Here is a 25,019-nt window from a genome sequence, read left to right as displayed (position 1 = left end):
TTATTGTACCTAACTTATTGTACCTACATTGGCAGCAATAATGTACAAGTACAACTTATAACTAAAGAACAATGTAAAACATTAAGTACAACTAACGATTTATCGATCACGCAATAACTCTCCTTATTTGCACGCAAATAGATCTGCTTGCGCACTTTGAATTGAAAATCTCAGTTATTTACAATAACACTCACGGGTATTTTTATGCAAGTTATACATGACATTATAATCAAGGGAAAGTAAAATTTGCAAACATTTGAGCAATTTGCATTTGTTACCTAATAGTATCTGTAAACTAAACCGTGAGATAATTCTAGTCACTTTTGTATTATATTTTGAAATTTTTGTTTTACCGTCTTCAATGGAATACAATCATACTATGTTTATGGGTACTAAACTTATTGCAACAAGATATACTGACTTGAAATAGGATGTATTAATTATTATTTTTAAACTGTGTTTGTTTATAAGCTATAATTTTAAAATATTCCCATAAATTATAAATTATAAATTATTTAAGTGATGTATGTTATGTATTATTAAGCAAGTAATTGTTCCCAAATTTAGACGTGGCTATTGGCTAGCTATTCATTAGATTCAACAGACAACAGTAAAAAAAAAAATGATATATCAATGCATTGATTAATTAATGTAAATTTAAATATTTATTATCTACAGGATAACTGTTTTGTAAACACAAACGTTTCGAGTGTTAATATAATTTATTGGTAACCAAATAAATAGTATTACGTTTTTAATTAATCGTCCGTCAGCTGCAAAATTTCAATGCACATACTTTTAGCTATTGTATAGCTGTTATGGTAATTATTTTAACACCCTAATTATTTGTAAGCCATTAGTAAATAGTAACAAAAACACGTTGACTATTACATTTTTTTTATAAATATATATTAATTATGTTTATGCACCAAATATTCATTCATAAAAAAACTGACAAGAAGATACGCGAGAGCTACAGATTTAAATGATTACACAGGTATAGTGTGCCGTTTTTTCTTTTTGTATTTGCACGTTTGTCGGCAGCTAAGACTCATGTCAGCGAACCTGTGCATATTTACGGTGTACGTGTACCCGTGTGGTACTCGATGACGATATTTTTTAGCGTTGAATATTAGCATAAAAAAATTAATTTTTATTTTTATTATGCTTGAGTCTTGACTGTATAATGTATTATAGCGGCCGTTTAGCGCTACCCGAGTACCGAAACGTCAGCTTCGCCGTCGTTGGTGGGAATGGTGGACAACACCACGTGAGCCACCGAAAGACCAACAGCCGTGCGTGTATGCCAAAGAGACTGAATTGGGGTAGGGCTGCTGTTGCTATATTATACCGTATGACCATGAGTTTTGGTATGGTGGAAGGCGGCGTGGAAAGATAATCCAACGTGTGCCGTGCTCCGAAGCAGTCGCCGCGCGGCAGTCTTGTCTGCGATTTCGGCCGTGCATCTCTCTGCGGTCCTTTTTACATTTTTTTTTATCGCTTACTCGTTTTTTTTAAACTTTTTTTTTTTATTATTTATAGTTGCTAATTTATTATGAATGTATATATATTTATTAAAGCTTTATGAATTTATTTACTCGCCACGTTTAAATTTAAAAAATAATACATGACCGTCAAAACGGCTACGACACGCAACAATGGATAACGTGAAAAATATCTACTCGCTTTACCGTTACAATTTAACATATTAATAATATCTATCTTGCACACTCGACCAAAGCCGACGATTTTATTCGATCGTACGAATTACATACCAGACTTACAGACGAGTCCGAGGTTAGTATTGTAATAATTAGGCATTTACACACTCACTGCGGTCACTAAGCAATCACTAATCACTAATGTAAAATTCTCTGTAGCTTGTAGTGCTACCCTATATTATAACTATATTGTACTACTTTGGATTTAGGAGTTGGACAGATTTTTTTATAATTGGTGATTTCCTTATCCTCAAAGGGCTTATAATAATAATTCGGGTGAATGAATTGTGGATTTCGGGTATTCATTTTATTGTAACAAAACGGATGCGGGAGTTTATGTCTGTGTGTGGTATAATCTGGATATCGGCAGACAAACCGGCGTTTTAAATTATAATCTGGCATTTGAAAATCGTCTGGCTCCCTCCGCTATGCTCGCACAAGGCCGGTATCTCGTTCACCCCAATGTGTAATAATATAATACAAGCAATTAAAGTGGCCTGCAACCCATTAACGGACCGTCGAACTATGCAGCGTGCACGGTCACCACGGCATGAATCGATACAACACTATATTATACACGTTTTGAATGCTGTAAGACTGACTTGCATACACACACACACACACACACACACCACGTGCAGTGTTTTATGGGTATAACAATGTATGCATAACGTTTGAAGAGCACACTGTAAAATAATGCATTTTCCGACCGAAATAGGTTGTTTTGTGCATTGTGCGGGCGGCAGGAACCGAGACCGAAAAGTTTGTACGGTGTCTCGGTACAGGGGGTGGCAAATCGATTGCGCTAAATGCAATGCGCAAAAATTGCCCGTACCAATCCAGGTTTGGCCAACGCCGGGGCCGCCGAGAATGTCGATAAACCGCTACGCTTTTACTACACACTAGGTACCTGGTACACGCTACACCCTATAGTTTACTGTAGACCTACTGTCTAACGCGTGCGGGTTATATATACATCCGCGTTAGCCTTTTAAAAAATTTGTTTCTCGTTAAAAAACAATAAAAACGATGGGGTCGGAATAGTCTATACACTTCCTAAAAATTGTTCAAGCACACCCAAAAACGCAACTTCCTAGCTCCGAGACATCTTTTTTAACCTAACTGTTTGGACCTTAGACTCCCCTAGAATATCCAGGCTATATTTTGTGCTTATACATATCAATCTAAACATGTATACAATATACATCAATAAAAACGAAATTTCTCGACGTCTACTCGGTAAAGATTACATTTTAACGATTAATCCAACGGCTATGTAATATGTTGAAGTTAAACGAAAAAGAAAGAAAACTAATGCTATGACTAACGATTGATAGTTTTATGGACGTTAAACCGCTACTGTCGCATGTGTTGTGAGAGATAAGATAGGGTGTGTTCGGCCTTTGTGTAAAATTACTTATCTTTAACGATTCCGTATTGCTTTTTAACGCGGAAGCTAAATATTAGAAAGACCGCTAGCTCATCCGTTTCTGTTATCAGTTTGTTTATCTTTGTATGACAATATTATATACTATTTACTAAGTGCAGTTATTGAATTATGTTATTAGACCTTTTATTTGATTTTTATTTTCTATAGTAATCTTAAAAATTCACAACACAATCTATATTTGCCTTAATTGAATTCTAAATGTAGTTATTCGTATGGTATAACAAAGTAGCAACAAAATATTTAACATAATATGACATATACAAAATTGAGAATTACATTTAAAAATTTAAATAATTATAAAAATGATTTCAGTATAATTTAAAGATTAAGGATTAATACTTCTATTTTGAATTCAGACATCATCGAACAGCGTCTCCTTCAGATTAAGAATAAGCTGTGCAATTCAAAATAACAAAAGGGATTAAAAGTAATTTTTTGGAACCTCTAATACAGTGGACAAAATTCTATACACAATTAAAATACTCGTCTTTATGGATATTAGATCCGTGTCATCTATATTTAGTTAGGGAGTTTGAAACTGTCGACTCTTTTTCAATTAGGTTAGGAAAGTACACAAAAAAAATTAGCCCGAATGAGAACGGGATAACATTTTTTCGAGTAATTCTGAAAAATGGAAAGTGATATTTTAGTATTTAAGGCTTAAATAAATTTGAAAATGGTACCCTCAAATTCTTGATTTAAGCACTGCTATTTTAATTGTTAGAATTTGAGTGATATTTTTAAAAACAAATCATTTTTTTTTTGTTATAGGTAATATGTTATTATTCTAACTTTAGTTAAAATATATTTTAAATTATTTAAAGTGATGTGGCCATGTACTCTGAAAAGGTAAAAATTATCATAATGTATATTGGTAATGTTTTTTTTTTTTAAAGTGTTTCATGTAAATACAATTTATTATTTTCTGTATTCAATAAAAATGTTGTAACATCGCATAATATACCAGCATCATTATTAGAAGCACGTTAATATACGCAGTAGGTAATTCTGCGTTCTGTATAATAGTTGTTTGGAATTATGACACTATACAAAAGTAAAATCTTCCCGCAAAGCATAAATAACCTGCCTAATTTGGTGATGGTCCGTTATAAAATAGTAACGTGGGTGACTAGATAATATACTACTATGCACCACACGTGTGTTTTTCGTTTTGGCTTCACAATCTGCTTGTGTACGTTTCTCTTACATTGTCGTTCCTGTAAAATGTATTAAATAACAAAAACAATACTTTTGTATTTTTGCGTTTATATTTTCATAAATAGTTTGGTTCATAATCATAATCATAATTTTGATACCTAAAGCAGTATAAATAATTATATGATGTTCAATGTTTACTTCGATAGTGTTTCGTGATTACATAATGCGTTGTAAGTTTGATCACAGGATGTAGGTAATACATGATCTTTGGTGTTGTACATAGTTTTAATATGTTTATAGTTTCGAAATTATTATAAATATAAATAAATGCTGTGCCGGTTAATTTTAATCATTCAATACAGCTCAATTGAAAAACTAGCATTATAATTAATATAAGTGTGCTTTGCCTTTTTTGGCAAAGTAAAATAATTATTAATATTATAATAATCCTTTAAAACATGCACATCGTATCATTATTTTACAACTCATAAGTTGCTGTAGTCACGAAATAGGTAAATGGAGGAATTAAGAAATGTGTTATTATGTCATAGGTCAATCATGACGAATGTATTTAAGTAAGTAAAATTAAGTTTTTGCATTAGATAAACGCAAACCGCATAAGTAATCATTTTTGTTTATTAATTAAAAAAAACTATACACATAACTACAATAATAAATATTTATAAACAATAAATATCAATGAAAAACAATATATTAGCTTCATAATATCTTTCGGTATTAAACAACAAATCAATTTATATAAACTATAAATAAATTGGTTATTGGAATAGGGGTTTTTATACAGAAATTAATTATTCTTAAACTGTTTCAAAATACATTATTTAATTAAAATTAAATATTTCTTTGCAGCTAGTACCTATACATTTTCATGATTTAATAAAATCGTTTTTAAGTCTATATTTCATATTCTTGTAAATGACAATATTTTTATTTGTAAAAAAAATGTGATCACAATAATTACAAAAAAAACCTCTTTAAGCTTAGTGCCCGGTGACAACAATGGTATTCAGGTGCTTGAACTCGGCATAACGAATTATCCGTGATAATCAAAATTTTGTAGCACAGTCGCATTGCTTTTAATGAATAATGAAATAACAATATTAGTGAAAAGGTTTCTAACCTTTTTTTTTAAAATATTTTTTATATTATGTACAACAATGGGCAATAAAGGAAAATAACATGAACGGAAAACATCGTGAAATCGGAAGACTATGATAATACACAATGCAATTTTTATTTAGATTTTGTAATAAAGTAAAGTCGAGAGGTCTTAGTTTTTTTTTAAAAATATTATATTATGCAACCGCATATATTAATTCATTAGGTATATCAAATGATGTAACACTTGTCCGATTTAGGAAACTGATGTTATTTGACTTCTGTAGTTAACGTTTTTCCAATTAATATTAATTAGTGTTTATTTTGGTTTAGCGATGATAATTTATTATTTTTGACATGAATACATTCACGCACACATATTTTGAATTAATTTTAGAATCAAGTTTTTTTCATAAAACTGTATGTCCAATGCATTATAGGTACTGCCAAGGACACTTCATATTTGAAGGTTCTGAATAGGTAGTTGTTTAATAAGACACGCTATTGGCATGTGGAAATTAATTAAAATGACTAGCTGTAACAACGTTTATCTAGTAATATGTAATGTTTTAGCATAATATATAGTATATTTTTTTAAGTTTTAACATTCCTGTTTTTGATACGTTTTCTGTGTGGTTTGGTTAAAAATATTTGTTTTGTTGCAGATGGCGTTACTGGAGTCACGGTCTTTTCGACCGTTCAAGTCGAGTGAAGAATACCTGTACGCCATGAAAGAAGATTTGGCTGAATGGCTAAACGGTTTATATCCTGAACTTTACATAAACGTGAACAATTTCATGGATAGACTAGATACCGGTGTTGCTCTTTGCAAGGTAATTTTAATTGGATTTTTTTTTCTAGTCAATTACTTTTGTAAACTAATTTGATACAATTGAATTGAATTTTGTTAATTTTTTTCCTCATAACAATACTATTTTGGTATAACAAAACAAAAAGTTACTGTGGGCTATTTACTTTAAAATGAATTATTACGTTAGGTTACTTGTATAAAATATAACTTGTTTTATTAAGACTTGGCAATGAAACGTATCTTACGGTGTTTGAGGTTTTAAAATTACTCAGGAAGATTCCATTCGAAAAGGTCATTATTTCTGTCCAAGTAAATGTATTTTTAAACTATGACATTCCTTTTTTGTTGCACCGAGTATGGTGTAGATTGAATTGGGCATTATAGATAAGTACTCGGTCCAGTACGGTAATGCAAAATAATCACTCGACTATTTTCATTTAATAAAATATTAGTAAAAAAAATAGGTATGAAATGTAGTGTGGTTTCATGTATTTTTGTTTGATACCATTATAATGTTCCATTTTTACGCGAAACGCTTTCACTTTTCGTTTTAGATAGATTGCATTTTGGCAAACAATGTCATAGTCTATGTATAAAAACAATGATAACATACTTAAGTAACCTATTTATATGACATCCTTGATCCTGGTTATGTCGTGGAAAACATTATGTTCAAGAATTTTATAAAATATATTTTGTATAACAAAACAATTATTATAATTAAGGCTTAAATGATCCGTACAGTAATTTCGATTTATATCATCAAATGTATTTTGAAGCTGTTTGGTGGATACTATGGACTGTCTATCTATGTAGATTTCTATTTTACTTTATTAATTTTATTTCCGTTTTTATATCTATTTTGTTTTAAAAAATTGTTTTTATACAAGTATTGGATTCAAGAAGCATGTTTATAATTTTAAATAATCAAATACATAGTATCATCAAAATTATTAGCAAAACTAAAAATACATGGTATAAAAGTAAATAGTTACTTACATAATAAATTAATATTTTACGTATAATTATTTGAGTATTAATAATTCTAATAATATATCCGGGATGGTATTTTATTTACCGTCAGTATGATTTGGAAAATCTATTTTATAATAATATATTTTTTTAATAATACGAATGTACCAAGATAGGTATTTGTATTACTTATTTTATACTTACCTGTAGCAAATATTACATGACTCATTGTTTTAGATAACATGACCTAACCTTATTAACATGCATTTATATTAAAGTTCAAGCATTCACTTAAATGTTTTAAAATGCATTTCAAGGTTCTATCATGTTGTTATTTCCAATGAGTTCATACTTAAGTAATGAGTTTTTATCGTTGAAAGACAGATATACTTTTGGGCAATATAGTTGATAATAATAGTATCTTGTTGACAACTATGTAAATAAAATAATCCTTGTAACGCGCAAATATATACATTCTTTAGAGTTAAGCGCACGATGTGAGAAGTTACTGGTTGTTTTAAAGACTAAGGGTTGTTTCAAATATTAAAAAGAAAATCTATTAGCTTAAGACCAAACTAAGTAAATAAAAAACAGACAGTACAGTGGGGTGGGGACATAGTGAGGATAGCTACAGATCTTCAGGAATTATGTTAACTATTACAATTGAATGTGAAAAAATCACTTTTAAATAAATGCTCCGATGCAAATCCGTAGATGGTAGAAATACAATTATTATCGATAAAATAGTGACAATAATGAGTTTAAAATTATATATTTAGTAGTTTAGTGGATACGATTAAAGTTGATCGTTTGCTTATAATATGTTGTCGATGCATTGTAATTTACAATATAATTAAAATATATTTTTAATTTTCTATGGCCAAAGTGTAAATTTTCTCCTTTTTCAGTTTTTCCTTTATTGTCTTTTTATATGTTATAGACTTACTCTAGATTTAACTTCAGTATAATTTTCAGATCTTAAGCCCCAAAAAGCTAAACAACGAAAAAGTTTCCACCCCTTCTAGGGAAAAGGGTTTTTGATATTTTCTCGGTTTTTCCGTGTATATTTTAATACTATGCCTTAAAAATTTGGAACTAATTCGGCTATTTTAAAAAAACTTTTTGGAGTCTGTAAGGGTAGATAAAATCCAACAAACCTATAGTAAATTAGTTGTTTGTAAAGTTATAATATTATGTTCCATGTGCCAACTGCCATTTCTGTAATTTGTAAGTGCACTTGTATTATTACCAAAAGGCTCAACTCGTATAATAAAATAAAATAATAATAATACTATAATACAATATTTAGAACATCAGATTGGGGGATTTAATATGTTTTGTTCTTTGACCAATTAACTTGGATAATTATACAAAATCACAACCGTTCCATCGAGTTTCATAATCTTTTTAATGGTTGTTTATCATAAATATTCATTATTAATATAAAATAAAAATTGCCTATGTTTACAATATGTAATCTCGATATAATAATAATAAATGGATCATTACGCGATGACTACTATACATTTTATCATATTTCTAATATCTAATACAATGTCTAGAAATCGTTTTCAAGCAATTACTGTTCTGTTCGTCGTTATTTAAACGATAATATTTAGTCTTGAGTGGGATTGTTTTAAGGAAATGGAGGAAACATCCATTAATGGTATTCAGTGTTCTTTGTACTCATTAGATCTTGTAGTGTACACAAATCAGTCATAAAATAAGAGCGTCGTACTGATACTTATATAGTTTTGCTTATGTGTCCCACGTTATTGCAACTCGTATCTCGTGTAGTCATCAGTGCCGTTCAATTTCTTTAGATTTTCGTACTTTTATTTTCATAGATACTATTATTATCTTAAATGCTCCTTTATTTTTTTACCGAACAACAAGAGTATGTACAGGAGTTTCTATTCCGCATACCGCTGTACAATATTGTATGGCGTATATGATTTGTAGCACGATTTTCTCTTTCCTGTAGGAAATCACGTACAACGTGCTCCGTCTATTTATTGATGGTGTTCATTATATGTACAGGCGCGTCTTTAGATTGTTGTCATAGTGGGTGGGGGGCCGGGGGGTCACCAACTTCACAAAACAATTATAATTGATCAGTGTGATAATATGTGTATATGAAGTAATAGTAATGACTCGCATATATTATAATAAAATATTAAAAAACACCCTTCACCGCAGAATATAGCGCAAATTTTAGAAGTAGTTCAGTCTGTTGTGATAGCATTGCTATCGAAACAAGCGTGTACGTTACAGATTACTACTAAAAGGTGGATTTTTTTTTTTTTGTAGTGAAAGGTGTTTTTTAATATTTTGTTATTTTATTACTTAGTTGTTACCACAAACTCTAAAATACATAAAACAGTCATTAGAGGCGGGAGCTTCTAAGCGAAGTAAAGACCAGTTTTATAAATATATTTTTACGATAAAAAAATTCACGCTTTGATACATTAATAATTGATTAATGTTCAAAAAGTCTATAAAACATAAAACCCATATCATAAAAAAACGAAAAAGCCTATAATCTGGGATAAATGGGTCGTTTATGTGTTAAAAAATAATAAGGAATAATCTTGTTTTTTTTTTGTACGAATGACACAAAGTCATTACTCCATAAGTAAGGCTTATGCAATGTGTCCATTTCATAACTATTGAGTATTACTATTATCATTAGTTACTAAAAATATGACTTTTATTTTTGAGCTCTTCCTTAGGAAAAGTTAAGAGTACTCGTCGTATACAATATTTAATTTTTTTTCTTTGATTAAATTTCTGAATTTATCCAACAATTTTTTTAGTCGAATGTGATTTTTAGCTGCAATGTAGGTAGTAACTATACAATATGTGGGGCCCGGTGCACTTTTTCGTGACTAAAATTGATAACATTAGCATAGATATATACATTAATGATAGTCGCCAAACAGTGTTTCAACGCAATTATCCTCATTTCACTCTACAACGGTTGCCTTTCCCCTATTCTACCTACCTTAGATAGTTTATTGCTCTATCGCGGCCACAAATGCGTGCGACATCATGTAACTTTAATGCACTTATGCATAATAATATAGTAAATGTTATTTTTTCTTAAATTAACAACTACTAACAAGATTGGTCAATCGACAAATTGATAGCGGTCGCGGCGAACATATTATGCGACTTAGGCACTCCTATGGTTGATCTGATAACGGTGATTTATGGTAAACAACACTGGATTACAACTTTTACATGCAAGATATAAGATGCTATGGTAACTAGTATATCTTTTTTTTTTTGTACTTACTTTATCGTTACCTGTTATGTGTAATTTTAAAACGCGCAACAAACAATGTAAAAAGCGTAAAACGCATTTCATTAACAGTAACGCGTAATAATTCTTCAAGTTCAAGTGGTTCGTTTGTATGTATTTCCCATGGTTATATAATGCAATTTTTCTTTCAGAGCATGACCGAACTCCGGAAACGCTGCCGGAGTAGGTATGACGTCCGTTTCGTCTATGAGATTTTCGTAATGAAAATAACAATTATAATTATTATTATTATTATTTTAACACTTAAATCGAATGCGGCGCGAGTCAATTATTTTTGACCTTTGCGGGAAGTAGAGAACAAAAAATCTATTACACACGTCGGGTTCGTCGTCTTCGCCATAACTGTACACGCGATAATATTTCTATTATTATTATCATTACCACCTGCTGGAGCCTGTATTTATATAATGGATAGGAGTAGACGTGTAATTATCGGCATGTATGTTTAGTTTTTCGTTAAACTATACCGCAGAACTACTGCAAGTCGCCGCGTTCCTGATTTACTGCTAGGTAGGTACGTGTGGTTTGTTTTTCACGGGTATAGACTTGGCGTTTACTACAGGAACGCTATTATGGGTATACCAAATGTAAGAAATTGTTTAACGGTATCGAAACGACACACAGACGTCTGCGGTGTGATGTGCAAGCGTTAAACCTGTGAGATTTCCCGGCAGATTTGCGGACCGAAGCAAAATCAAACGACCCGGCCGTCCGGTTAGTAGGTCAGGCCGATCCGGGATGAGTGGCGATTATTGATAATGCCGCACCGACAGGCTTTTCAATAATATTGAACAATAGATGTTGCGATGCCAACGATCTAGCGAGCGAGATACATCGGTGCTCTGAAATTCTGCCATGCTCTTCTAAAACGGATTCATATAACGACTTTATCGGGTATAAGTATATTAATATCGCAGTACGAGTCAATTATTCGGTAAGTAACTGTTTTTTCCCCAAGCAAACGACGTGGGATAGCGCCGTGTATCGGGTTACCGTTTCTTATTACAAAATTAAACTCCACGTTTGATAAATGGGTGTGTGAATAGGTACAGGACTGATCGGATCGGGTTTAAAGGTGTAGCGCGACAGACAACAATAATATTATCCGATCATCGTGGCCGTCTGTTGCTTACGTCTTGGCCACTGCAAATGATGTTTCGGATGAATGGCACCGCCTATGACGTACCTACACTGACGGCGGCCACAACGGAACGTGTAAAAACTTCAAAACTGCTATTCATTCATAACGGTCAGAGAGCCTTGCGCAAACCGTGTCCGTAACCGATCCCGTCCGGCACGACCACATCGTTCATTCGGCGTGCCTTGTTATTACAGGTACTGCGCGTGTTTAAGGCATTATACCTACATCGAGTCATACCTAATAGGTAAATAATTCCACCGGAGCTACACCGGCTATCGATCCTTATTATCCGTGTACACTGTCAAAAGAAAAATTCAGATGACAAGTACACTTACACGACGGCCAATTCCATCGGATTGTGTTTTGGAACGTATGAATTTGGAATACTGGGTCTTTTTATCAAAGTGTCGATAATGTGTTCTTCAACGCTTTCCCTCGGTGGTTCAAGTTTAAAAGTACATAATTATGATCTTATTCGTCGTGGAAAATTACAGGAAACACTTAGTTTTCCATTAGTTTTGGGCCACTGTCGGTAATTTCCAGTCCACTGGAAAGCGAAACGCGGCGCTTCTTGGGTTTGACCAAAATAGCAAAACGCAGCAGTGTCGCCGGGTAAAACAAAAATAGTCGTTTGACGATAAAGAAAATAGGAATATTCTCAATGCAAGTTTTCTTATTTTTAAGCCGACATTACGTTGGGAAAATTTCCACGGTTTATTATTGTCGCAGTACGTTTTGCCCTACATTGTCTTTTCGATTTTTTTTTCGAAAACTATAAGTGTGTATTGTGTGGATTTTTTTTATAGATTAACCAATTGAAAATTAGTACCGTAACACAGTAAAACAAAGTAGAATTTTTATACCTACTGAACGCTCACTATTAGGCTGCGAAAACTTTCTGGTATCATTGAATCAACATTGCATGGCAAACATTCACTCACCCACTAACACCGAAATGACGTTATTGCTATTTGTAGAAACAAAATGTTAGTTGAATTTGATAATAGCTCGAATGTTATTCACATTTCACACCGCAGGTATACATCGATTAACGCCATGAATAATCGTTTTATATTTTATTGGGTCACAGTATCGACAGATATTATACGCGTGAAAATTATAATTTGTCTGTTAGTTTAGAGCTCGTACCTACACATACATTAGTGCATTCGTATGTAGATTATTGAATAAAAGTGTATTCAGAAGCCTTTGAAAATTTAACCTTGTGTCAATAACAATGGATTGACCCGATTTTAGTTATGTTTATGTGTAGGTATATGCACAAACAATTTAGTATAATATAGCGAGAATGTTAAATGATTGATCTACGACACTATGTGTGTTTTACAACTCTATAGAAATAGATGAAAAATTGTTATTGTTGACTATCTTCGATTTTTTTTACAGTAGCAAATAACACAATAAGTATGTTTCTATACATTTAGGCATATTAAATAGACTAAACTAGAATAACAACATGCTATTACTTGCGACTAATAGAAATTAACACATCTTACTGTAGACTTCTTTCACAAAATTATTTGTATAATATGATGTGTAATGTTAACATATATGATATAAATTAATCAGACCAACTAGTTAAAAAAAAAAAAAAAAATGTTATGTTAAGGTAATAAAATTGGTCAACGATTACATATCATTATAGTGTATATAAAAATGTTGGTTATATATTTAATAATCGACCTTGACATGCTAACCAATTGAGTGAGTTACAAAATTAGATAACTGGTTGGTATAACCTATGAAGTACCTACGTATAAAAGGTTATGATTAGATGTATGACTATTTTTATAAGTTTTAGTATTGTATTAGGATTTCCGAGAAAGCTAAATTCTTTAAATTTGAGGTGGAACTAACATTTTTAGTGATTTAGCTGGACTTTTTCAAGTTTTAACTTTGAAATTCGATGACATTATTTATTGACGTAATACATAGATACAATATAATTGTTGGGTTATTGTTCCTGTATAATTGTTAAAATATACTTCTTGAAGGTATTATTGTTATACTTCAAAACTGTAACTTATTTTTTAGGTAATTCTGATTAATTTTCGAGTTGTTACATAAAAAAAAAATATTTATTTATATATTATTGTTAAACGTAATGTAATTATATCAATAGAAGTAATGTTTTCTTGGTTTTTTCTTTTGTTTAGCACGCTAATTGCGTCAGGAGTTATGCCGAAGACCACGTAAACCGGAGGCAAGCGGCCGGAAAATCTAACATTAGCGGCATAGCAACCATAGTTCTACAGTTACCAGCCGTGAGATACCTTCCCGGTGCCAAGCCCGGCACGTTTTTCGCCAGAGACAACGTTTCCAATTTTATCACTTGGTGCAGAAACGGACTGGGAGTTTTCGAATGTCTGCTATTCGAGACCGACGACCTGATCATGCGCAAAAACGAAAAACACGTGATACTCTGTTTGCTCGAGGTAGCTTATCCCGAGAGCCATTACCATACTGTGTAGTACCATACCTGCGTACAAAGCAGTTATTGCGCTTAGACATACATGTTTTTTTTTTGCTGTAAGTATGGCATTTCCATGGTTTTCCAGGTGGCCAGGCGAGGAGCCAGGGTCGGTGTACCGGCGCCCATGTTGGTGCAGATGGAAAGGCAGATCGACCGGGAAATCGCTGCCGACAAGAAATACGCTCAGTACTCGCAGGGTACCGATTTCAACGATGGCGACGACACTGACTTGAGTGACGGCGAAGACCTCACGGAATACGGACCGTTGCCTCAAATCGTCACGAACGACCTAAAGAGCTTGGACGAAATGGTAAGTTGCAACGTGTCTATAATAATAATAATAATAATAATAGTAGTACCAGTTTATGAAAGTAAAAAGCATCGACATTGTTGCGTCGGGAAAAAAAACGTCTTATACATTTTGGTATTGCGAGTGTATTTGATATACCATCAGCGTTCTGTGATAAGGTTTGATTCTTTGAACGGCCATAACGGGGAAAAAAAATCATACATCACTTTACACTTTATATAGAACAAATATAATGTTATGTAGTGTTTGGATAGTGGGCAGACTATTAAAGAATGGCTTTAACCATGAGACCGACAAAACATTTGCCGTATTCTTTTTTTATAATTCTATCTTGATAGTATGTCTAATGACTTGTGGAACTGCGACTCGTACGATTATTTTCATAGTAAAAGACTAATCAGATTTCCATAATACTGTACATAATAGGAGTGAATATGGCGATCTTTAGATAAAATAAAAAAGTGAAATGCGTGTGACGATGATTTTACAATTTAAAAACACAATATTATATTATTATATCGAGAATGGATCATACAAATTTGCCTGTGGCTGTATTAAACAATAGACGAAAAATAATTGCGATAAAATAAATTATAGAGTAAGCGTTTTATGATGATAAATAAATAACGTTAACTAATTATTATTTTTATCAAAAATTATGATCTAAAAGACGAGGAGGTAAAAAAATATATAAAATATAATCCTCAAGTTATGGTTAGTTTAAATCATAAAATATATTTTTAGTTATTAGTATAATATAGTTAATAAAGACAATATGTTCATATAATTCTGATACATTGTAATATTATGCTTCTAAGTATTAGGTTTTTGTTATGTTGACTGATTTGTTAAGGATACCTACTTCTAAATTTATTTTCTACTTTATAGAAAACTTTCTATTGATGAAATTCAACATTTGTACATGTTTAACATTTTTATTATTTCTCAATTATTTTGCAAAACTCGATTTTTGAAATTCAAACCCAAGGATATATATTATTTAATTTATGCTTATTTAAAAAAAATAGTATCTGCTAATAATAAATGCATTTTAAATAATAATAGTTAAAGGTAACTATTTTAAAATTTAAGAATTTGGTACATTGCTGCTATTTTCATTGCTCACACTCCCAACTAAAACTTTATCAAGTTCATTACTTCTGTTAATAAAAACATATTATATCATTTTTTGAGAGAATATAGTCCATACAATGAATGGCTTAGTTATCATTAACTCTATAGTTAACTAATACACAGTTAAGTATTATTTGTGATAGCCTTGCAATTATAATACAGTTTAACCAGGAAATATGAAGTAATTTAACTTAAAAAAATATGAGGGTAGTAAGTATTTTTAGAGAGAAATAGTGACATAGTACCTTACTGAATCAGTGAGTACATTATAACAGATTATGGATTTATGAAAACGCGTTAGGATGTTTATGTGTCATATTTTAGGATTTATTTTAACGTTGTATTTTTTACTGCTAACATCAACATAGCCGTAACCTATAAAATTTACGATAAGGAAATTATTTTGTCCTAAATACTTTGGGAGCTTTCGTTGAGCAATCTTATATCAGTTTAGTTAGAAAAAATAATCAAATGCGATTTTAGCATTTTCTTTACAAAATCCTAATAAAATTATTTTCGAATTCAGATTTCAGTTAATTTGCAAGGGCAATAATAATATTATACTACACGTCTTTACATAACACCCGTTCTAACTGATTTTCTAACTAATAAACCGTTTAGTAAGCATAACGTGTGTGCATCGACATAAAGTATAAAAAATAAAATTTCGGTGAAGGTTAACGTAAAAACAGAAAAAAAAAGTGATAATGGAGTGTCATCCTGCAGGAAAAAAATAATCATAAGAGTTAATTTTAATTTTAATCGAAACCATTAAAACATTATTCTACGCGTGGCAAACTCGTCGATGCGGTGCTAATGTTTTTAAGCGGATGCGATTCGATATTGCGGAATACATTTGTATACACCGTTCGTCTTAGTAATTTCTTTTGTTTTGTTTTTTACTGGCGTGATGCTCGGGTAAGTAAATATTTCATTTCTCCTCCGCCGTCGCCGCCGCCAGAACGCTTTGTGTGCGGCCTTGATTTTTATTGGACGAAAACAAAACGTATAGTGACATTGCGAATTAGTGAAAACAAAGCGTTATATAAAATTATATTAGAACTAGGTACTACGAAGTTGCCGACCTTATAGCCATCGCGGTGTCGGCGGCGTTCAGAACCTGAGGCACAACTTGTGTGTGGAATCACCGCCTCAGTTATGATAAAAACATTGTAGTAATATATTTGTATTATTATAATAATAATATACGAACACATAGTCGGCTTGGTTGTAATTAAAAAAAAAAAAATAATAATATTCAGTACAATGACACGAGAGAAAGAAATCAATGCACAGTCTCACTGTGTTATGTTGTAATAATAATCTAATTGAAACAACACAAATCGGCCGAATCAAGAAAGTTCATTGGCAAAACGAGTGCGTTGTACGCTACGACGAACGTTGAACTAGAAACAATACTTTAGTCGTTATTTGTTCTTGCACGTGTATGCATAAGATATATAGACTGTAGAGAATGGTAAGCAGTGCGGTGTTATATCCAAAGGAACTAAGTTCAAAACGTTAACTGTTGTAACCCTTTTCGAAATCGGTCTGGTTGCACAAACGGTGTTAGGGCAAAGTGAGGTTGAACCGACCGAAGAGATGGAAAATGTACACAAGGAGTGGCACCGGCGAGATATAATAATTATAAATGTTTTGTAGAACTTGACTTATTTAGTTTTTTTAAACATTTTTTTTTTGTTGAAAATGTGAGTGCGTTGGTCGAAAACGCACCCTTTCGCTCGGCCAGGCCATAAAACCGATATCCGTTTATAAATTATGCGTTTCCGTCGGGACCAGAACGAGTTGAAAAATAATAATATATTGTAATACATGTAGCTGTTTGTCAGACGATATCGAATATAATTCAGAATACATGCGACAAACGGCTGGTTATAACCCACACTGATTTCGATTAACGTCGGAAGCGAAAACAGCGCAATTAAATTAATATAATTCTGATACCTATTGCTGTTGTTCAGATATTTGAATTGAAAGAAATGCATTATACTGTTTACAATAAGGGACACTGTGTTAAGATATTATTTTAGCGAAACGTTTTATGATGATAATAAAATAAATAATATTATGTCAACGACGAACGGTACATAGTATATTTTGTATATTTATTATATTATAATATGTGACCACGTAGAATCTTAATATACATATTGATAAAGAAAAAACCTCATAAAAAACAGTAACTGTAGGCGTTTAATGCGGTTTTATCAAACGACGAGATAGCACTAGTTGACTCGTACGACTTATAAATGCGGTCCAGTTGGTAAATCATTATTTTTTTTTTCATTTATAGATTACGATAAAATATTTTAGTAAAGCGGGTTTTCAGTAGGCACTGCTGCGAAGAACGGAAATATAGATAGTAATACAAATTAAATACTTTCTGGTTTAATATTGTAATTATAATTAATATATACCAATTTAATTAAATGGGAAGAGGAAATAAAATAAACTGCTGTTAGTTCAACCTTATAAACGGGTTGTTTAATACTCGTATTTATTTAATATAACAGGACGAACCCAATTATTATAATATTATAAATATTATAAAATAAAAATCTAGACTAGTATAATACTTAAACAACATTGATAAGAAGCACGTCGTTTCAAACTGTTCAAGTGACAAATGTTGGAATTTATTAACAATAAAAATAGCAATTAAAATGTATCATTTAAATAATTATAAATAGTCAAATTTGAAAGCTCCTCCTTAGACGAGGCAGCGCCGACCCTTAATGGGCCGCTTAAGCTAGGATAGAATGGAATGTGAAAATATATAATTTGACCGTGTTTGGGAAATAAATAAAATAAAATTAGAGCAACGCGTTTAGCAAACTGAATGTGTGGTTTTTTACATGTGCTGCATAGTTTGACATTAGATGTCGGTACGAGATATGCGATTCCCGAATATAAGTCTGATTTATACTTTCTAATGTCAGTGATTCATCATAAGTTAATTCACTGGGAACCTGCGTCCGCGAGGGCCATTGAACGCAAATTACCATGTACGGTGTGGTTACCGCGCCCATAAACAAATCTCAGTCGTCCTACAACTGTTCTATGTTATTATATTTATTAATAATAATTGTAGTTGTGTTTAAATTTTGCAATAGGTACGAGATTTGGTAGAGAGGTGCAAGTGTCCAACGCAGTTCCCTATGATCAGGGTGTCGGAGGGCAAATACCGTATTGGCGACACTAAAGTGTTGATATTTGTCAGGGTGAGTTGAGCGAATTTTGTATTTATTTATAATTTGAATTATCATCACCATAAGAAACGTCACGTGTGTTATGCCACATTTACAGATACTCAGGAGTCACGTTATGGTCAGAGTGGGTGGTGGATGGGACACGCTGTCTCATTACTTGGACAAACACGATCCGTGCCGGTGTAAAACTGGTAAGTCGGTTTTTCCTTATAACAAGAAAAAAAAATCACTCTTAAGAAACTGGCGAAATCCTCCAAGTTTTTTTTTTTTTAATGCGAACGGTGCACGTTGTATTGTTGTTATTGTATTGTGTCCCAACAGTGAATTAAAATATACCTACGCATTATTATATGTATATAATATATGTATACTGATTACTAGCGTTTATAGTTTATAAAAGGACAGTGTAAAAAATTATAGTAACAATACCGCTGCACCGTTTGTTGTGTTCGTCCTGCAAGGTCAACAATAATAGGTATAGTGCCCAGCGTAGACACCATAATATTATATCGGGCTATTATAATTGCATGTAAACTGGCACGTTGAGATTTGAGCTGTTATTGTGTGCTAAAGTATAGACAAGTAGTAGTACGAACGTCGTAAATTATTTTGATTTGGTCATGCTTGTGTAGTCGTATAGCTTGAGTAGCTTATTTTGTATTTGTTTTTTTTTTATTATGTTTCATTCGGACAGCTCATCGTGCTCCGGTGTCGGCTAAACTTACCGGCGTCAAGAGCGGCGGGCCCGCGTTGGAACTATCGCACGCCCAAGTCCACTATGACAGGTCAGTACTTAGAACGAGGTCCTCTTTGGCAATAACATAGTAACGATAATAATTTATTTTTCGCATTACGAGTTTGAAGTATTGAAGTTTTGCATGCGCATTGTTAGGGCATCGTTTGCCGACGCATGCAGTAACGACCGACATTCGTGTAGAACGAGATGAGATTATGTTATAAATAATAATAGGTAGGTATATATCCGTAAAATCGTGAGACCATATAGGGCGGTAATACAAGTTTCCACCTATAAATATATAACTATGCGCCGCCGCATCATTAACAAACCGTTAATCTAAATGATTTATTGAAAAAGAAACGACTACCATTGCGATTATTTCAAAATTTCTCTTTTTTTTTTTACAAAATTCTTGCCTTTTTGTTTTTTTTTTTGGTATAATATATACAATCCGGTAAAATGTAGTACCACCAATTTTTGTTTTTACTTCATCCGAATATTTTTGCGAACTGCTTAAATTGGTTAAAACTAACTTTTAAAATACCATGTAAACAAAAATAAATGGGTATACATGACTCTCGTCTGCAGATCGCCGCCCAGGACTCGTCGTTCGTCCACGTCGAGCACGGGCAGCAGCGGCAACGGTTGTGCAGGCGGCTTGAGCCTGACCACCGGCGGCCTGAACACGGCTAGACGAGCCAGCCGCCGTCGGAGCAGATCACCGTCCCCGCGGGTGACCACTAGACTGAGCGCGCCTCCGGACGCAGATCGCCGGAGCAGGAGCCCTACGCCTCGCAACACCGAACGGTTGACGGTTCAGCAGCAAAACGGCGGCCGGTCGAGATCCGTGACGCCCAACCGTCAGAAAAACCCCCGGGCCGGATCGCCGGTCGATCGCCTGCTGGTGCCCAGCATGACGGCCGAGTCGAACAGGAGCCGATCGCCCTCGGTCAATCGCAGCGGCGTGGACGACACGCCAACGCCAAAGATTTCGGTCAACTTCACGTCGGAGTTGGCTCGCGAAATTGGAGATCGCCTGTCCAGGGAACCGTCCGTGGACAAATGCGAACCCCGGAGAAAGTATTCGGACACCGTCGACGACCACACTACCGTGGACACGTCGTCCACGTGCAGGGTGTCCGACAATTTTCGCGGAACCGACCAGTATCACGTACTCAACGGCACGCCGGTGGCGGCCATCGAGAGGAGACATTCGACGGTCAGAGAAGAAGAGTCCACCGTTGACACCACGCCGGTCTACCGGGTGTCCGACAGCCTGCGGGTCACTCACGAGTATTCGCCGACCACCGGCAGAAGGAAATCGCATTCGACAAACAAAGAAACCAAGAAATCCGAACCGGTGGGCACGGATAGCGGTTCAGAGGTGTCGGACGAAGGCTACCGGAGTTTGGGAATCGTTACTACGCCGCCAGCCAACCACAATGCAAAAGCTGTGCCCAAATTAAACGGTAAGCGTCCAGTGTACAGCGTACAATAAGGTTATGTCAATATAAAAATTGTTTTTTCTTCTTTAAAATTTAAACCGATAAATTTAGGCATTCCTAATAATAATTATTATGCGGTAAAACAAAAGCTACTGCCCACTGTCGCGGTTTCAGAGTTCAAATGCAATTTATACGACCGACAAACACCACTCGCATGCATATGTATTGTAATAGTATCAGGACCACCACATAGAATTAATTGTGTACAATATAATTAGGTTTTTTCATTATTATTATTACTACACGGACGATGTCCCACGCGTAGATTATGGCCAACAGCGTTTTGTCGCGATTGGTAATCTTGTTTTGAAATTATTACTATTATAATAATTGTATTTTATGCGTATTATGCGTAGTCGCGTCGATGCGATTTTAGAGTAGCTTTGCGTAGACGTTTGTGTGTGTCTCTTGCATGCGCGTTTGAACGATACTGCACGACCAACGCATTAATTAACATTGCGATAGCGACGGATTTGAGGACACAACAGGTACGGACGGACGGATATAATATTATAGTACCTAGCATACATACATACATACAACACAATAAAGATACCCACAAATCGCATACAAATCTCATGTGATCATTGCCCGATTGTTGCTGTATGAGCTATAATTTAATGTTTTACCCGGTCATATGACCGTGGCGCAATAAGTCGGTAATGTTGTTTTCTGAGTCCGTTTCACGGTAGTCCCTCGAGTAAGGTATTTGCAGTGATTTTTAATTTTTGGTTTAGTGAGAAATATCTATCAATTCATTTGTCATTATTGCACAACACAGTAATGACAACGATTTCATAACCAAACGGGGTTCACACGTGTATTTAAATTATTATACCTACAATATATTATTATTATGTCGGTTCGCCGTCTTTGGCTTCTTTCCTTCTTGACCAATCCTTTGGGGCCGGCCACGCTGTCACGTGAACGCCTCCTCACTACCACCGTGTCGAAACCCTACACGGTTCAACATGTTTTCAGTTGGCCGACCTATACATCATCGCTTAAGTTCCGCAGGATACGATAATAATATTTTAATCTACACGCATTATTCGTATTTGCCTACCTTAGTCCGCCCACATTTTGACACGCCGAACCGAAACCTGCACGTTCAGACCGGCGATTCGGTTTTTTTTAAAAAACAATTTTATATTATTTTACACAGAGTTGTCTACCCACTTGAGTTATTTGATTGGGTCGATCGACTCGACCTCGACTGCAAAGTTGGGACAGGAGGAAAGTGGAAGAGGCGAAAAAATTACTCCGCAGTAAAGAAGGGATGCAAATCAGTAGATTCCTTTTTTCCATTTAGTTACACACACAAAATAATATTACCGGAAATTAATGAATAATGCTGTTATTTTGTCTTAAATTATTTGACTTAAGATTGTAAAAATAAGAAAAATAACTCATAAAATAGAGAACTTTTACACATAGTTTTATGTTTTTGGCTAAGTATCGAAGCTGGTGGAAAGTACAGACTGTAAAAAAAAATCGATTACGGTGCGGCGTAAAAAATTAATACTTTCCAAAATCATATAATCATAAAGATGTACATAATCTTGGGTTTTGAGCCTAGAAATCTGTAGTGATCTTGCAACATTAAAAACCGATAAGATGACAGTTTATCACGTCAGTTGTCACATTTTAAAAACTCAGAAAGAACAATAATTTAATATTACATTAAAATATGAAATCCGCCGGAAAATATTGTTTTCGCGTTAAAAACGTTTTATGTTACTTCCGTTTTAAACTTCTCGTTATTATTTCGTTGTCAATTTCAAAATAAACTTTTGACCAAATATATAAACTCATTACAGATCCGGCGCTAGACGCTATTTTAATCTAGGCTAACATCAAGTTTTAAATATTTTCAATTTGTAAAAAATAAACCCCGCCCTAGGCGATATACTTACATTGCCTGTGCCTTACGCAGGCTCTGCTTCGGTGTCAACGTTGTTTCCATAAATAATAATAATAATAAAAAATAGATGTAGTTGGATAAATGGAAAAAAATATGCATCGAAAAGCCCAACACTAAAATCGATAAACGGTTGCACCGCGTCGTCACGCCTATATGTCTGTGCTATAACCACGGGCGGTACTTATTAGGTTTTCACGACTTAACACGACACGATAATAATACCATGTCGTTTATGAAACGTTGCAGGCACACCTCCAGTTACGCGGGTCGCCCGGCCGCCGCGTAGCCGTTCGGCTGGCGGCAAAGAGACGCCCAGCCCGCAGCAGTCGCCGTTCCGCCGGAACCGTTCCACCAACCAGTCGTCCAGGCAACCGCGGACGCCGTCGTCGGCTGTCGTCAGCCGGTCGCAGACGCCCACGCCGCAGATGAGCCGCCGGTCGCCGTCCGCGGACAGGCGTCCAGCGGCGGGCAGCGCGGTCGCGTTCGGCCGGAACAATACGTGGAACGCGGCCGGCGGCCGGCATTGGACGGGCAAACAGCGGCCGCAGATCACGGCCGACACGTTCTGCCAGCAGGTGGCCGACATCATCAACCAGTACGCGGCGCTGTCGCCCAGTCCGAGGAAAGACTCGAAACCAGACTCGGCCATGGTGACCAGGATACCGGCGCCTGTTCAGAGATCGTGAAGTCCGTCCGCGTTGCCTCGTTGTCGTTGCCTTCCCAAAATCCAAAAAGTTCAACTCGAAACAGACTTAATATTATTATTGTTAATTACCATGCATAGGTGCCTCCCATGTTATGCAATACCTACCTACTGTAGCGTTTGTAAAACAACAACCTATAGTCGTGATTAAACCGTTATGATATAACAATAATAGTTGTAGTAGTATTATTGTAATTGCAATTATTGCGTTGTACAGGGTTTATACTTAGAGAACTATTATTATTGTTGCAACTAACCAGCTACGTGATTGTATTTATTATTAAAAAATTAATTCTTGTTGTTGTTTGGAAAATTTGTTATCGACAGAAACGACGTTTCTGTGCAAACGAATGGTGCTAAAAGAGAAAAAAATATGGCCTTACACGTTTACCTATTGGCCCGCGTTGGCCGCTGTATGATTTCACGCGTGTATAGATAATATATTATATGACTTGTATGTGTGTAATAATAATAAAGGATATTATTTAAATAATAATAATGTGTAAAAATTATAATTTATTGAATTAAAAATCTTTGTAATAATCGTTCGCGGACGAAAAAAAAAATTGAAAGCAATAGCCTTTTTGCAAAAATTAACTCTACCTATTATTAGTCATCGAAATTTATAAATACTATATTCTATTTATTTTATGTCGTACCTACACTAACACCATGTATTCAGGCCGTTCTATTATCGGTAGTATTATTTATTATAATGTTAAATTATTATTATCGCAGAGTCCTCTTGTATTTATTATATAGTGAAATTTATATAAGAAAAAAAATTGAAAATTAAAAAAAAAAATTGAAAATATATAATATTATATAACTGTTACTTTTTTTTCTACAGTCATACCGCAGTATAATATTAAGTGTTCATATTTTATATTATATATTAACGTTATACCCGCACACACCTTACTCGGTCACTGTCGTTTTGGTCGGTCCACGTCATTTACAATAATGTTGCAACCAGCTTGCTAACGAACGCGACTAATGTTATAACAGTATAGTAAACATATTTTTTTAGCATAATATAGACTTTAATCAAAATAATGGCACGAGCAGACGATGGTATGATTTGTATATTTGCACTCTGCATAAAAATACAATAACTGTTACAACTGATAACGTGAAAATAGTTCTATCGTGTGTTAATAACTGCTTATTGTGCGTCATTTGTGTTTAAGTAATTTATAATAGTAGTGTTTACAACGCCCGGAATGGCTGTGTTCTCACTTCTCTTTAAAAGGAGACAATTAAATATCATATTGAATAAAGTC

At 34.0% G+C, this 25,019-nt stretch overlaps 1 protein-coding gene across 1 annotated transcript; it reads left to right on the top strand.

Annotated features, from left to right (window-relative positions):
- The first annotated feature begins 1,391 nt into the window (after positions 1–1,391).
- LOC126846449 (GAS2-like protein pickled eggs) lies at positions 1,392–24,524 on the top strand. The gene is made up of 9 exons (XM_050585845.1): positions 1,392–1,797; positions 6,114–6,281; positions 13,875–14,153; positions 14,277–14,501; positions 18,770–18,877; positions 18,963–19,056; positions 19,560–19,650; positions 20,193–21,073; positions 23,280–24,524. The coding sequence occupies exons 2-9, from the start codon at positions 6,114–6,116 to the stop codon at positions 23,717–23,719; spliced, it is 2,286 nt and encodes a 761-aa protein (XP_050441802.1). The 5' UTR covers positions 1,392–1,797; the 3' UTR covers positions 23,720–24,524.
- The last annotated feature ends 495 nt before the right edge of the window (positions 24,525–25,019 follow it).

Source organism: Adelges cooleyi, unplaced genomic scaffold (genome assembly GCF_023614345.1).
Source record: "Adelges cooleyi isolate 19-005CV unplaced genomic scaffold, UGA_ACOO_1.1 ACOO_flye_CR_arks_rails_tigmint_CR_PRNA_9, whole genome shotgun sequence".
Classification (NCBI taxonomy): domain Eukaryota; kingdom Metazoa; phylum Arthropoda; class Insecta; order Hemiptera; family Adelgidae; genus Adelges; species Adelges cooleyi.
This window is presented reverse-complemented; position numbering and strand designations above follow the sequence as displayed.

Coding starts and splice junctions, on each gene's coding strand:
- LOC126846449 (XM_050585845.1), top strand. CDS start 6,114: ATGGCGTTACTGGAGTCACGGTCTTTTCGACCGTTCAAGTCGAGTGAA. Junction 18,878..18,962: donor AAGTGTTGATATTTGTCAGG/GTGAGTTGAGCG, acceptor CCACATTTACAG/ATACTCAGGAGTCACGTTAT. Junction 19,651..20,192: donor GCCCAAGTCCACTATGACAG/GTCAGTACTTAG, acceptor TCTCGTCTGCAG/ATCGCCGCCCAGGACTCGTC.